The sequence below is a fragment of the Urocampus carinirostris genome, chromosome 13 (assembly GCF_059441175.1).
Source record: "Urocampus carinirostris isolate Australia breed hairy pipefish chromosome 13, RoL_Ucar_1.0, whole genome shotgun sequence".
In the NCBI taxonomy this organism is placed as follows: domain Eukaryota; kingdom Metazoa; phylum Chordata; class Actinopteri; order Syngnathiformes; family Syngnathidae; genus Urocampus; species Urocampus carinirostris.
Window position 1 is genome coordinate 5,211,944 of NC_142361.1, and position 14,489 is coordinate 5,226,432.

The 14,489-nt window shown below is 39.8% G+C and overlaps 1 protein-coding gene across 1 annotated transcript; it reads right to left on the reverse strand.

Moving 5' to 3' along the window:
* Window positions 1-641: 641 nt before the first annotated feature.
* On the reverse strand, window positions 642-5,578 carry LOC148353552 (protein FAM161A). Its single transcript, XM_088351994.1, has 4 exons — window positions 5,487-5,578; window positions 3,883-4,115; window positions 2,656-2,823; window positions 642-1,032 (listed from the first exon to the last, which is right to left on the reverse strand). The coding sequence occupies exons 1-4, from the start codon at window positions 5,547-5,549 to the stop codon at window positions 642-644; spliced, it is 855 nt and encodes a 284-aa protein (XP_088208120.1). The 5' UTR covers window positions 5,550-5,578.
* Window positions 5,579-14,489: the final 8,911 nt, after the last annotated feature.

The window sequence follows — 14,489 nt, forward strand, 5'->3', positions numbered from 1 at the left end:
GTCTGTCTGCCTGCCTGCCTGCCTGCCTGCCTGCCTGCCTGCCTGCCTGCCTGCCTGCCTGCCTGCCTGCCTGTCTGTCTGTCTGTCTGTCTGTCTGTCTGTCTGTCTGTCTGTCTGTCTGTCTATCTATCTATCTATCTATCTATCTATCTATCTATCTATCTATCTATCTATCTATCTATCTATCTATCTATCTAATCTTATTCATATTTCGTTTCTTTTGTCTTTTATTAGCATATTTGGTATTGGAGTAATCCAAAAGTAATTGAAAGTAATCAAGTTAAAGTAACCCTACCCAACCCTGAATGTAACACATACAGAAGGTCCATAGAAATGCTTTAAAACCCACCCATTTTCCCCACAATTGGCTGTAGAATGCCAGATGTATCTCTGTTAATTATTTTAGCCTGGTTGTCAGCCTGGTCTGGAGCAGGCTAACTGTAGAGAACCATTCACCATAGTAAATGAACCTAGCTGAATTAAACCTGTTTTCGTGAAACAGACTAAAGGCTAAATTCGACCAAAATTTAAAACATATTCCGGCTTAATCCCTTATCTTGATTTCGTGCAACAGACTCCAGTAGGAGGCGGGTGTCAGCTGACCTTTGGCTGTGGATCTTTCCCTTGCTGCCCTATCATCTCTAAGTCCTTTTCTTCCTCCCTCTTTCAATGGAGCCGAAAGGTCGTGGCGTTGTGCTGAAGGCGGATTTCGGCAGATGCTGGCTGATGGCGTCATGGAGAAACCATTGTATATGGGCCGGGGCGGGTGAGGACTGGAACTTTTCCTGGCACGCCTTTAGCTTGTCTAATTCGCGCCGGAGCAGCGCGTTCTCAAGCTCCACTTCAGAGCGCGTGCGTATCTTTTGCACTTCTCGTAACGTCTTTTGGAGAGGTTTTGGCCCAGGGACTTTCACTTTGGAGTTGCAGGACCGCATTTTGAAGGCCCTTTGCTGAACAGGGTCGGGATCTGAAGACTTGGACTCGGTCCTGAAGGACTTTTGGAACGTCATGTCTTCTGAGAAATTCGCCCTGCTGGGGATAAATTACAGTTATCATCAATGGCATAGTTTTGGCATTGATGGCAGGGCATCAACACCAATATCGAGTAATCGTTGTTTTGTCCCCAACAATATTATAATCCCATTTCTCAAGAAGCAGCCCTTTAATCAGGTCATACAAACCTTCTTCATAAATGTCTTACGTACATAGTAAAAAAACATTGTTAATTTTACACTAACTTATTTTCACGGAGGTATTCTAAAATGTTTACTCCTTAAGTCTTAAATTATCACTGGACATTTTTTGTGTACTCAGTTGTTGTGTTAACTTACCACTTAACCCTTTATTGAACAAATATCATACAGGCTGCTTGGGATCTTTTTGTTGTTTTGACATTGAAAGAGTCAGAAATCATGTTATGATTTCTTACTTTGATTAATTTTGGCCCTTTTTTCCAGAAAATCCCAAACTTTCAATATCTGGCAATATCTACAGTAAATATGTGTTAAGACAAAGTAATAACTGTTAAAAAAGAAAAACAAAACAAAAAATGGATTTAGATTTTTCAAGATTATTATGAAGTGGAGACTGAAATTGAACATGAACGGATTGTAAGACAACAGAAACTGAAATTTGAACTGCTATAAATATTCATTAAAAAGTTTGTGAGTCTTTCTCCCTCAGTTGTCCATATAGTGTCAACTATTTTTCACCATGACTGTGTTTATGGGTCTGTGTGGAAGATGGTTAAGCAATTCCTGGAGACAGAAACACACATCATACATGACCTATCACTACCCTATTCCATTGCCCCTTTGACAACCAAAACTAATAAAGTAATGTTCAGACTTCGAATATCATTTTTAAATTAATGCATTACTTATTATGCCCCGTCTGAGATTGCTCAGTTGCTACATGTGGATGCCTGTGAAATACGATTGCTAAATAAAACAGATTATTTTACTGTGTAGTCTTATTTTATTTGTATTTTGGTTTGAAAAAGATCCACCTTGAGCTAATGCCTGAAATATAACAATCTACTTTTCTCCATGTTAGAAATACATTTCCTAAATCTCTGCTTTATTTATTTATCCATCCATCATTTCCTGACCTGCTTAACCTTACTAGGTCGCGGGGGTGTTGGAGCCAAACCCAGCTATTGGCAGAGGGCAGCGGACAGCTTGAACTGGTTGTCAGCCAATCACAGGTCACACACAGACAGACAACAATTTACACACTCACTCATACCTAGAGAAAATTTGGACGAGCCAATCAACATGCCACACATGTTTTCAGAATGTGGGAGAAAAACAAAAGAAACCCAAGCAGAACATGCAAACTCCGCACAGCGAAGTTTATAGCTGGAATCGTATCCGGGACTTCTAAACTGTGGAGCCAACACGGTAACCAGCCTTCCGCCCTTTCATTCATTTTTCAATCCACTTATCCTCACCTAAAGCATGGGGGGCTGGACCACATCCCAGCTTACATTATGCCCCGGTGGCTGGACCGGATGCCAGTCAATTACAAAGCACACATAGACATATTAACACATTCACACTTAAGATAAAATAACTGGGCTGAGCTTTAAACCGAAACTTACAGATTGTGCACAATGATTAAAATAATTTTCCTTTATTTAGACCTTTCACTGACCTGTTGAAGGCAGGTCCTCGGTTAGGTGTTTTCATGGCAGCATCTGCCACCGTTTCGCTCTCGTTCTCCTCAGACACCTCGGATTGGTCTGAGCCACTGGAGGTATCGTTGAAGTCTAGCTCCTCCTGGGAATTGATCCTCGGTAGCTTTTTGCATGCTGATGACAATCTGCAAGGAGACATTGCAAAGTTTCTTTTGGTCATTTCCAAGACCATTAATCACTTGTTTTCTGCGAGGGTTACGTTCCAAAAAAGTCCGGCTATAGTCAAAACCCACAACACAGAAACATTTATAATTTTATTACATATCAGTGACATTTATTATGTACGACTGGAACAAAAAAACAACTATAGATCAATAAAGAAAAACAAAGAACAGAGAATTGTTGATAAATGAATTAATAAATGAATGATCTTTATTGTCATACAATACTACAACAGAATTAGAGGGCTTCTCATTTCAGTGTAAGAAATCGATGTAGGGAGCCGCCTGCTAGATGTACGCTAGCTTCAGGGATCTTCGGGCTGAAACAGGGCTCCATGATGATTAAAATACAAGAGTCGAGAATGTTGCGGTTTCCCACGAGTTGTGACTCCAGGTCATCCTATTCATGGTTAATAGATCTGCCATTGGTGAAATACAGGTTTGGCAGAGGGTGGCTTGTAACGTAGCCTAGCTGTAGCAGCAGACTGGACATCTAGCCCCCCTTTTTCTTTCTATTCTGACGCCGCCTCAGTCTCTTCCTGGACCCAACAACAATCTATGAATCACCTGTGAGTGATCATCATTTATTTTTGTTCTTCTGACTTTTGTTAGAGTCAGATACTTTTCAATGTAATGATCCGCTAAAATACTAACTGTAGCTGTGTTTCGCAGTTTGTTTTGGGTGGGCGAACACATTGACTTGTACGCGCGCCTGTTAGACTGAGAGCATGCGTCAGCCTATGACAGTCACACACACAGACAGTCGCAACCGCCCAACACACAAACACAGCCCTCCCCTTTGTGATAGCTTTTGTTGTGTGTTGTCTGCTGTAGAAAAAATGCATAATGAAAATCCGCGAAGAAGCCAAACCGTGATAAATAAACCACAAAACAGCAAGGGGTTACTGTACACTTCAAGGACAAAACACACTGGACTAATATGAGTGTTTGATGAAACAATAATGGGTAGTTTTGTGTAGACAATAAATAATATACACCATAGTTTAGTGTGTGGTTCCTTACTTGACGCAGCAGTTGTCACCTCCCCTACACAGACGTTTGTCCTGGTCTTCACTCGAGTGATGGATATACATTCTCCCAAGCTGGGCCATGTTGTTCAGGTGTGTCTCCTTCAACTCTTCCAGTCGCTGGTAGTAATTGATATCGTCATGCCGCCTTTGCAGGCCGTAGATGTGCATAGAGAGGGAGCTTTGGACACCCCTGCTGCCTCTGCACGCTGCAGTCTTGTTTCTGTCCTGAAACATACACATGAAGAAAAGGGTTCCAAGAATATGCATTACTTTTATTGTGAGTTTGTCATGGGCAATTAAAGTCTGGCGGCTGGCCATCCTTCCTCACGCCGTTTTTTGTGGTTAAGATTTCAAAATATTAGAAATAAAGAAAGAAACTTTATTTATTTAAAAAAACATCTTTAATTTTTGCCCCAAAAGGTTTCTATGGGCTTTTGATTTCAAAGTAATTCAATGTGTGGTATTAATATGAATACAATAATGACATCATGATGCCAAGGTTTCCCAGAAGGTGCCAATGGACAATGGGACTGGAGAATCCCCACAACTGCTACCAATAATCCACATCTGACTTCCTTTGTCGGATCGCTTTCTTTCCAAGCGCACACCCTGCCTGTTGCCTAACTCCTCGATGCCTGTCTCTTATCAACTTAGGATTTCTTGTTTCTTGCAGCCGTGAGAATTGTCCTTACTGTGAGTGTTTTTTGTTTCTAATATTCCTCTCTCTCCACCCATATGTGGAGCACGTTTTTTAATTCCATGTTGCCCACAATACACTTTTGAACTCTGCTAACGTGTCCATGTTTAGGTCAGACCCACAAACATGACAAATGATCCGCTCAGCAAAATAGGAGACCTCTTAGCAGACTTACACATGTATTTTTTTCTCAAAACACACACCATTTTGAAGCGTCCTGAAATTGACCTTGTCTAATTCATGGAATTACAAAAGCATATGCCAACCTCACACAAAAAAGACCCATATCACATTTTTACATTATACATTTAAACTTTTAACGCGAGAGGTATCTGGTTTTTAAATTGGTTTCACATCTTGATATAATGAGATCATGCAAAAACATGATGGCCTCATATTTTTTCCAACTTCTGGTGTGCCAGCCAAAAACTTCCATTTAGAATATAACAAAATACAAAAAATACTTCCTTAATTTCATCCATCCATCCATCCATCCATCCATTATCTGCACCACTTATCCTCAGTAGGGTCGCGGGGTTTCTGGAGCCCATCCCAGCTATCTTCGGGCAGTGGGCAGGGGACACCCTGAACTGGTTGCCAGCCAGTCGCAGGTCACACAGAGACAGACAACTCACTTGCTCATTCACACCAAGGGACAATTTGGACCGGCCAATTAACCTGACATGCATGTTTTTGGAATGTGGGAGGAAACCGGAGTGCCCGGAGGAAACCCACGCAAGCACAGGGAGAACATGAAAACTCCACACAGGGCGTTCGATATCATGACCTCAGAACTGTGCCGCACACGCGCAAACCACTGCGCCGCGGAATTCCTTAATTTCAAAAAAGACTTCAAAAGTAAGCAATACAATGTCCTCACTGCCTTTGTGTGTCATTACCTGGTATGCCATCTCTACGCGCAGGTCTTCTTCCAAAGAGCTGCAGTGCAACTTCAAATCCATCACGATGCTTTCTCAGAGCTGATAGTGCCAATTGTGCATCTACTTTAAGGACTCAAACGTGATCTGATGCTGGCTAAAGTGTAACGCTGACTTTAGAGCTGCTAAAGTGTAATGGCTCTTGACTCGAGGGATCAATAGACAGATGCTCCTAATGGGATTTACCAGATTAACATGTTGACCTGCGATATCACCCACCTGTCGCTCATAGAGACTTCAACAATACAACAATGCTGACCTACTCTGCTACTTTTACTTGGATATAGTTCCGACTACTTTATGGCAGTGATGGGTAGACTAGCCAAAAAATTACACACGTAAATGTACTGCTACTTAAATATAATATGACTCAAGAAGAAGTAAAAAGTAGTCATCCTAATAATAACTTGAATAAAAGTAAAATAGTACTTGGTGAAAAACTGCTCAAGTACCGAGTAACTGTACTATCATCTTATTTATTTATTTTTTAAACAACCATTCAATCAGATCATCAAAATCATATAAATTCATCCAATCAACAATAAGTTACATTTAATAGATTTAAAAACTTCCACTGAGGTTGCAGATCTTATCTCCGGAGGCAGAGCATTCCATAGCACCGAGGCCCGGATGGAGAACGCTCTCGAGCCTGCAGACTTCTTATAGTCAGGGCACATTCAAGTACTTTAATAAACAGTCATATTCTAATGGTATAAATCTGAAAATCAAATTGAGAACAAGTCGCACAATTAAAGCCCAAGTACTTTTTACCAGGCTCTGCCGACAGAATAACAAGCTACCCCAGGGATCTGCATCTCAAAATGTTGAAAGTGCCATATTGGACCCAAAAGGGGCAAAAAACAAATTTGTCAGGAGCTGCAAAAAAGAAGCCTTAAAATACCCTGATAATGAACACAACACATGCTGCATATATCAATATTAGCCTAATATCAAAATGACTAAGTTGGATGCAGCACATCCTGTGGAGAATGACATAACTACTCTATTCTATGACACCGCCTTAATTCCTTTAATGAGTTACCGAATGTTTATTGTTTTGATAAAATTTAAAAAATGCAATTAAGTGATATAATTTGTATTCATTTTCGCTTAAGGATTGGAAAAAACAACAATAAAGGTAAATAATGTTCCCCTTATCTGGCCAACAATAAACCAATAATATATAGTATGCATATATATATATATATATATATATATATATATATATATATATATATATATATATATATATATATATATATATATATATATATATATATATATATATATATATATATATATATATATATATATATATATATATATATATATATATATATATATATATATGGGAACCTGTCGTGGGTTCAAATCCAGCTCCAGACTTCCTGTGCGGAGTTTGTATGTTCTCCCCGTGCTTGCGTGGGTTTCCTCCGGGCACTCCGGTTTCCTCCCACGTTCCAAAAACATGCATTTCAGGTGGATTGGCCGGTCCAAATTGTCCCTAGGTGTGAATGAGCGAATGAGTTGTCTGTCCCTGTGTGCCCTGCGATTGGCTGGCAACCAGTTCAGGGTGTCCCCTGCCCACTGCCCAGAGATGGCTGGGATGGGCTCCAGCCCCCCCGCGACCCTAATGAGGATAAGCGGTACGGCTAATGAGATGAGATGAGACATATATATATATATACTGGACTGTCTCGGAAAATTAGAATATTGTGATAAAGTTCTTTATTTTCTGTAATGCAATTAAAAAAACAAAAATGTCATACATTCTGGATTCATTACACATCAACTGAACTATTTCAAGCCTTTTATTATTTTACTATTGCTGAATTTGGCTTACAGCTTAAGAAAACTCAAAAATCCTATCTCAAAATATTAGAATATCATGAAAAAGTATACAAGTAGGCTATTCAACTAATCACCTGAATCATCTAATTAACTCGAAACACCTTGCGAGGGTTTCCTGAGCCTTAAAAACACTCAGCTTGGTTCAGTAAACTAAATCACTGCTGATCTGACTGCTGTCCAGAGGACCATCATTGATACCCTCCATCAGGAGGGTAAGACACAAAAAGAAATTTCTCAAAGAGCAGGCTGTTCACAGAGTGCAGTTTCAAAGCATATCCACAAAAAGTCTGTTGGAAGGGAAAAATGTGGCCGGAAACGCTGCACAACCAAGAGAGATGACCGCAGCCTTAACAAAATTGTGAAGAAGAGCCGCTTCCAGAATTTGAGGGAGCTTCAAAGACAGTGGGCTGAAGCTGGAGTCCAGGTATCAAAAGCCACAGTTCACAGACGTGTCCGGGAAATGGGCTACAATAGCCGTATTCCCATGGTCAAGCCACTTCTGAACTCAAGACAACGGAAGAAGCCTCTGACTTGGGCTATGGAGAAGAAGCACTGGACAGTTGCAGAGTGGTCCAAAGTCCTCTTTTCAGACGAAAGCAAGTTTTGCATTTCATTTGGAAGTCAAGGCGCCAGAGTCTGGAGAAAGGCTGGAGAAGAGCAAAATCCAAGTTGCTTGAAATCCAGTGTGAAGTTCCCACAGTCAGCAATGGTTTGGGGAGCCATGTCAGCTGCTGGTGTTGGTCCACTGTGTTTCATCAAGTCCAGAGTAAATGCAACTGTGTACCAAGAGATTTTAGAGCACTACATGCTTCCATCTGCTGAAAAGCTCTATGGAGATGAGTATTTCATTTTCCAGCATGATCTGGCACCTGCCCACAGTGCCAACACCACCAGTAACTGGTGCACTGACCATGGCATCACTGTCCTTGATTGGCCTGCTAATTCCCCTGACCTGAACCCCATCGAGAATTTGTGGGGTATAGTTAAGAAGAAGATGAAAGACACCAGACCTACAAATGCAAATGAGCTGAAGGCCGCTATCGAAGCATCCTGGGCATCAATAACACCTCAGCAATGCCACAGGCTGATTGCCTCCATGCCACGCCGGATTGATGCAGTAATCCGTGCAAAAGGATTCCCAACCAAGTACTGAGTGCATCAATGGACATTTTCAAATGTTTGATTTAGTTTTGCTGTTATAAAATTATTTATTTTACTTGGTCTGAGGAAGTATTCTAATATTTTGAGATAGGATTTTTGAGTTTTTTTCAGCTGTAAGCCAAAATCAGCAATATTCAAATAATAAAAGGCTTGAAATAGTTCAGTTGATGTGTAATGAATCCAGAATGAATGACATTTTAGTTTTTTTAATTGCATTACAGAAAATAAAGAACTTTATCACAATATTCTAATTTTCTGAGACAGTCCAGTATATATATATATATATATAATATATATATATATAAAATCACGTTAACACAGTTTATATTTGATGTCTGTGGAGTTATTTTTCTGTTTTTAAATAAAAGAAAGCTGTGGGTTACAAATGAAATTGTCCAACAGTGCCACACAAGGCGAGAACTAAAAAACAGAAACAGCCCTGGAGAAGCAGCCAAGTATAGAGCAGCCAAAAAGAAAAGTGGATCGAAGACCAATGCTCGGAATTAGAAGAGTGCCTCAACAAGAAAAATTCAAAGAAAGCCTTTTATATTGCAAAATACTTCACACAAACAAAACCGAAAAAAGTGAGCAGCATTCAGGATGAGGCAGGGAATAAGCTTACTCAAGAAAAAGAAATCATGAGTACTGTAGATGGAAAGAATACTGCTGCAGACTCTACAAGAACCCTACACAGGGAGACCCTGGGGTCCTTAAGAATTACGACCCAGGGGAAAATGATGACTTCCCTATCCTCAGAGAAGTAGAGGCAGCAATTAACTCAATTAGGATCAGAAAGTCTCCATTAGAAATCATACAAAGTGGTGATGATTAAACTATAGACATCATACAAAAATATTTGCAGAAATATCTGGCAAACAGGACAGTGGCCATCTGCATGGACAATCACTTGTAATAATGCTACCAAAGAAATGAAATCTTCAACTATGCCCCAAGTACAGAACCATTAGTTTCCTCAGCTAGGCAAGTAAAGTTATGCTAAAGGTCCGACTGTACAGACTGAAACCACAGGCTGACACATCCTAGCCGAAAAACAGGAAAGTTTTAGGGAGTGAACTAGCACCACAGAATAGATTTTTAATCCGTGCATCCTATGTGAGAAGTTTCAACAGCATCAGAGAAACCTCTATCACGTTTAAGGTAAAAGTAAAACGTATAGTGATTCAAAAATACTCACATAAGTACAAAATGTTCCAAAACTTAGTTAAGTAAAAGTAAGAGTAAATGTAACTCTTTACTACCCACATCTGCTTTATGGCCAGAACAATATTTTAAATATTTAGGACTGAAGGGCATGATGTGCCTCTTTTTTTATGCTGCTCTTTAGCATTGTCTTGCATGTCTTATTGAATCCTTTGGTGGGCCGTTTGTCCAGATTCAAACGCTTCCACTGAAGTTGCAGATCTTATTTCAGAGTGCAGAGCACTCCACAGAACCAGGTCCCGAATGGAGAGTGCTATCAAACATGCAGATTTCTTCTTGGATATTGGAATCACAAGTAGCCTTGGGCGGCAGTAGCTCAGGAGGTAGAGCGCTCGTCTTGGGATCAAGCGATCCAAGTCCGAATCCCGGCTCGTCCGTGTTACATGTTGAAGAGTCCTTGGGTAAGACACTAAACCCCTAATACCCCCAATAAGCAGGTCAGCGCCTTACATGGCTGCAAGGCCGCTATTGGGAAATGTGGAGCACATTGTAAAGCGCTTTGGGGAGTCATTGACTTGAAAAGCGCTATATGAATGCAGATCATTTCATTTCATTTAATTTCATTATTTTCCAAACTTAAGCTCCAAGCAGGAACATAGGAGACAATCAAATTCTAAGATAGGAGGGGGCAAGTCCCTTTTTTTAACGTGAGTATAGTAATCGAGACGAGAAGTAACAAGAGGTAATTTAAGGAGTAAGTAAAAGGGTTTGTGTTTGTTCTAATTTAGTGCCAAGTTGCTGCCAACTATGTTATCATGCCATGTGCTGTCCCATTTCAGTCCAAAGGCTTGGCTTATAAATCCTTTGACAGAAACCACTTCCTCACGTGTTCCACCTGTCTAAGCTCAGCCCATTAAAATAACCTCACACATGCAGACACACAAACACACAGCACACTCATTCGGTTTTGTGTTTCCATACTCCTAGAACAAGTGTGGTCAAACTACGGCCCGCGGGCCACATATGGCCCTTCAAGCTTTTTTTTATCCATCCCGTTAAATAAATATAACCAAAATAAAATGAAAATCAATATTTTAATAAATACAGTACTACTTAAAATAATAGTATCCACTTTTTTCCTACTATTCCCTTTGTGTGTCTAAAATGTAGGGAGAATTGATTTGAATTATATGTATTTGGTTTAGAATCTAATTGGGTGGTTACCGAGTCGGCCAGCAGGTGACGCTGAACATTCCCCTACTGATTTACTGTAGTTCCCAAAATTCAGTCTCATTGTATTCTAAAGAAGGGCATCCTCAAAGCATATTGTATTTTAGTTTAAAATTATAGATTTTGCTGTTCATTGATAATGACTGAGTAGTCCAAAGGAAAAAATATAGAAACACAAATAAATATTGCTATGTGGTTTGATTCTAGAGAAACTCTGATTTATTTCCATAGCAAGGACAATTTGAAAAAAGAAAACGAAAAAAAAAACGAAGGACATTGTTGACAAAAGAAAATCATGTGCTTCTAATTAACATAAGGAACCGTGTGGGGAACGGGAAATTGGAGTTGAATAGAAACAGCAACGTTGGAATAACTTGGAGGAATAATAGATTCTATAAAACCTTCATAATTACGGGATCAAGGCATGCTAAGCAGAACATCTACCCAGAACGCAGACAGCATGTTATCCATTTCGTGCAAAAATTACCTTGATGAATGAGGCCAGGTTTGTAGGTCATTTCTTGGCCAGTAGCATGAATCATTTGATCTTGACCCGTTGTTAGAACAAAGGATTGAAATGTGGGTGGGTAGGGGTTAACTCTCGGAACTGCACGTGGAGTGAAAGGGGAAGAAGTTTCTGTAGCAGGAATGGAAGAGGGGGAATGTTTCTGTAGCCAGCCTGAGATTAGCTCTATAAAAACAAAAATACTACTGCAGAAATACTTTTGAAAATAATTCTACAAAATGACTACAAACGTAAATATCAAATATAGTGCTTAGAGATTTAGGAGGGCCTGCTTCAGGAAAAGCCTGATGCTCTTCCATTACACTTGTAAACGACAGGCTTCACTGACCCATCCCATCAGTCTGCCCTAATTGTCCTGCTGTCACACTGCTGTTTTTGTGATGTAATGCCCGTTTTTCTCCCCCTGATACAGTCGGTGGAAGTAAACTTACAGAACAGATTAAATCTAAAGATAATCTAGAAAACAGGGACCTAATATACTTGTCTGCTTTCATCCTGGAAAAACAAAAACGAAAACTAGAGAAATACTACATGAACACCACTATGGTAATATTATAATTTAGGGTGTCCCCTTCCCACTGCCTGGAGACAGCTGGGATGGGCTGCAGCACCCCTGCGACCCTATTGAGGATAAGCGGCGCAGATAATGAATGGATGAATGGAAGTCTTTCTGAAAATATAAACTCTAAAACCACATTCTAACCTGCATGAGGACAAAAAGAATGTCTTAATAATGATTATTGGTCCCCACAATGATAGTAGAAATGATCATCATCATCTCTCTTTTTTCTATCTTTCTCTTTCTCTCTCCCATTCCCTATATTCTTGCTCTTTCCCTTCTCTCTTTCTCTTTAACTCTCTCTTTCCTCTCTTTCTTTCTCTCTCTCTCTTTCTATCGCTCTTTATCCCTCATTCTCTCTCTCTATTCCCTCTATTTTCTCTTTCTCTTTCCCCCTATTATTTTTTTAGTTCTCTCTGTCTTTTCTTTCTTTATCTTCTAATCTTTCTCTATTTATGTCTTTCTTTGTCTCTCCGGCTCTTTTTTCTGTATTTCTCTCTTTTTCTCTCTCCTTCTGTTTCTCTCATTATCTCTTTTTTTATTCTTATTTCTTTCTCTTTGTCTGTCCTTTCTCTATCTTGGTCTCTCTTTTTCTTTTATCTCTATCTCTCACTCTCTTTCTTTGTCCCTCTCTCTGTGTTTCTCTTTTTCTGTCTCTCTCTGTCTCTTTCTCTTTCTATGTCTCTTTAGCTCTCGCCGTCTCTCTTTAATTTTCTTTTTCATTTTCTCCCTTCATCTTTGTCACTTTCTTTTTCTTACTCTATATCTTTCTTTCTTTTTAAACTTCTAATCTGCCCCTTGTGAGAGAGTTTTTTCTACCCTGCGGTCCACGAGTTAAAAATTGTTTTACACCCCTGCTCTGAAGTGTATTACGGAAACGACGTTATGTTTTGTACTGTAACAGAGCCACTAGACTGTTTGGCATATTTTTCCTTGGGAAGAGGAAACCACGAGATGGCGCTGAAGTAATACAAGTTTAGCCTAAAATACTGTACAGTCATGTACTGTATATGTTTAGGTGTGTTTGCACTATTTTGTTTCCCTTTGCGCGTTTTATTTGAATTATTGATTTGAGTATTCAACAGCACTTTTAATGTGTGCTTGTCTGCGTTTTCTGAGCGTTTCAAAGCCCTTGGGTCGTTTTGAAATCAATTAATTAACCTAAACACCAGAACTCACCCGGTTCCTGTAACCATCAAGGGAGAATGTGTAGAATTTGTCCAGACCTACAAATACCTGGGTGTGCAGCTGGACAACAAACTGGACTGGTCTGCCAACACAGAAGCTCTATGTAGGTAAGGGCAAAGCCGACTTTACTTCCTCAGAAGGCTGGCCTCCTTCAACATCTGCAAAAAGCTCCTGAAAATATTCTACGAGACAGTAGTGGCAAGCGCCCTCTTCTATGCGGCAGCGTGTTGGGGAGGCAGCGTCAAGAAGAAGGATGCCTCTCGTATCAATAAACTGGCTAGGAAAGCGAGCTCTGTTGTGGGCAAAGAGCTGGACAGCCTAACAACAGTAGCTGAGAGACGAGCACTGAAAAAGCTGAGGTCAATCATGGACAATCCATCGCATCCACTACACAGCATTATCTCCAGACAGAAGAGCAGTTTCAGCGACAGACTGCTGTCACTGTCTTGTACTACGGACAGACTGAAGAGATCTTTTCTTCCTCATGCCATGAGGCTCTTTAACTCCACCCGGCAGAGTAAAGGCCCACATTAAACCACACCACCTACATTGGATATTACCGAATCTTACTGCAATATGTATTCTGTGTAGCACTATTTAGTTACTCTATATAACACGCTACAGTGGGCATTTGCACGTCACACTGGGTATTTGTATATTGCATTCTTTTGGCTTTATTATTGTACTGTTCTCAGCTCAGGGATGCTGCTGGAAATGTGAATTTCCCTTCGGGATGAATAAAGTATCTATCTATCTATCTATCTAATTTTAAACACACTAATAGTATTCCAACTTCTATTCATTATTTTACACTTATCTAAGTCAAATCCTGTGGGCCCCATACGGCCCATGAGGATGTTTTCTACGGCTTTAAGATCATAAGGTACAAGCGAGCTAAGCGGCTGCTTGGGGCACCGCAACCACTAGGAGGCCCCCAACAGTGGTTAACTTTTTTGTTGCCAACGTTGTTCCAATTGACACTTTGTGTGTCCACTAAAAAATACTTCTACAGAAATACTACAGATATACAACAAACATTCTTATATAGAAATAGCGCAAAATACAACAGAGAAAAAAATAATACTAGAGTAATACTACAAAGTACTATGATCATAAAACTACTGTAATCATAAAAAAATACTAGGAAAATACTACAAACATACAACAAAAATCTACTTTCCAAATACAACCAAAGTACTACAGAAATTCTAAAAAATACTAGTATGGAAATACTACGTAAAAATTACTTCAGGAAAAAAACTACAAAATAGTAAAACAATTTAACTAC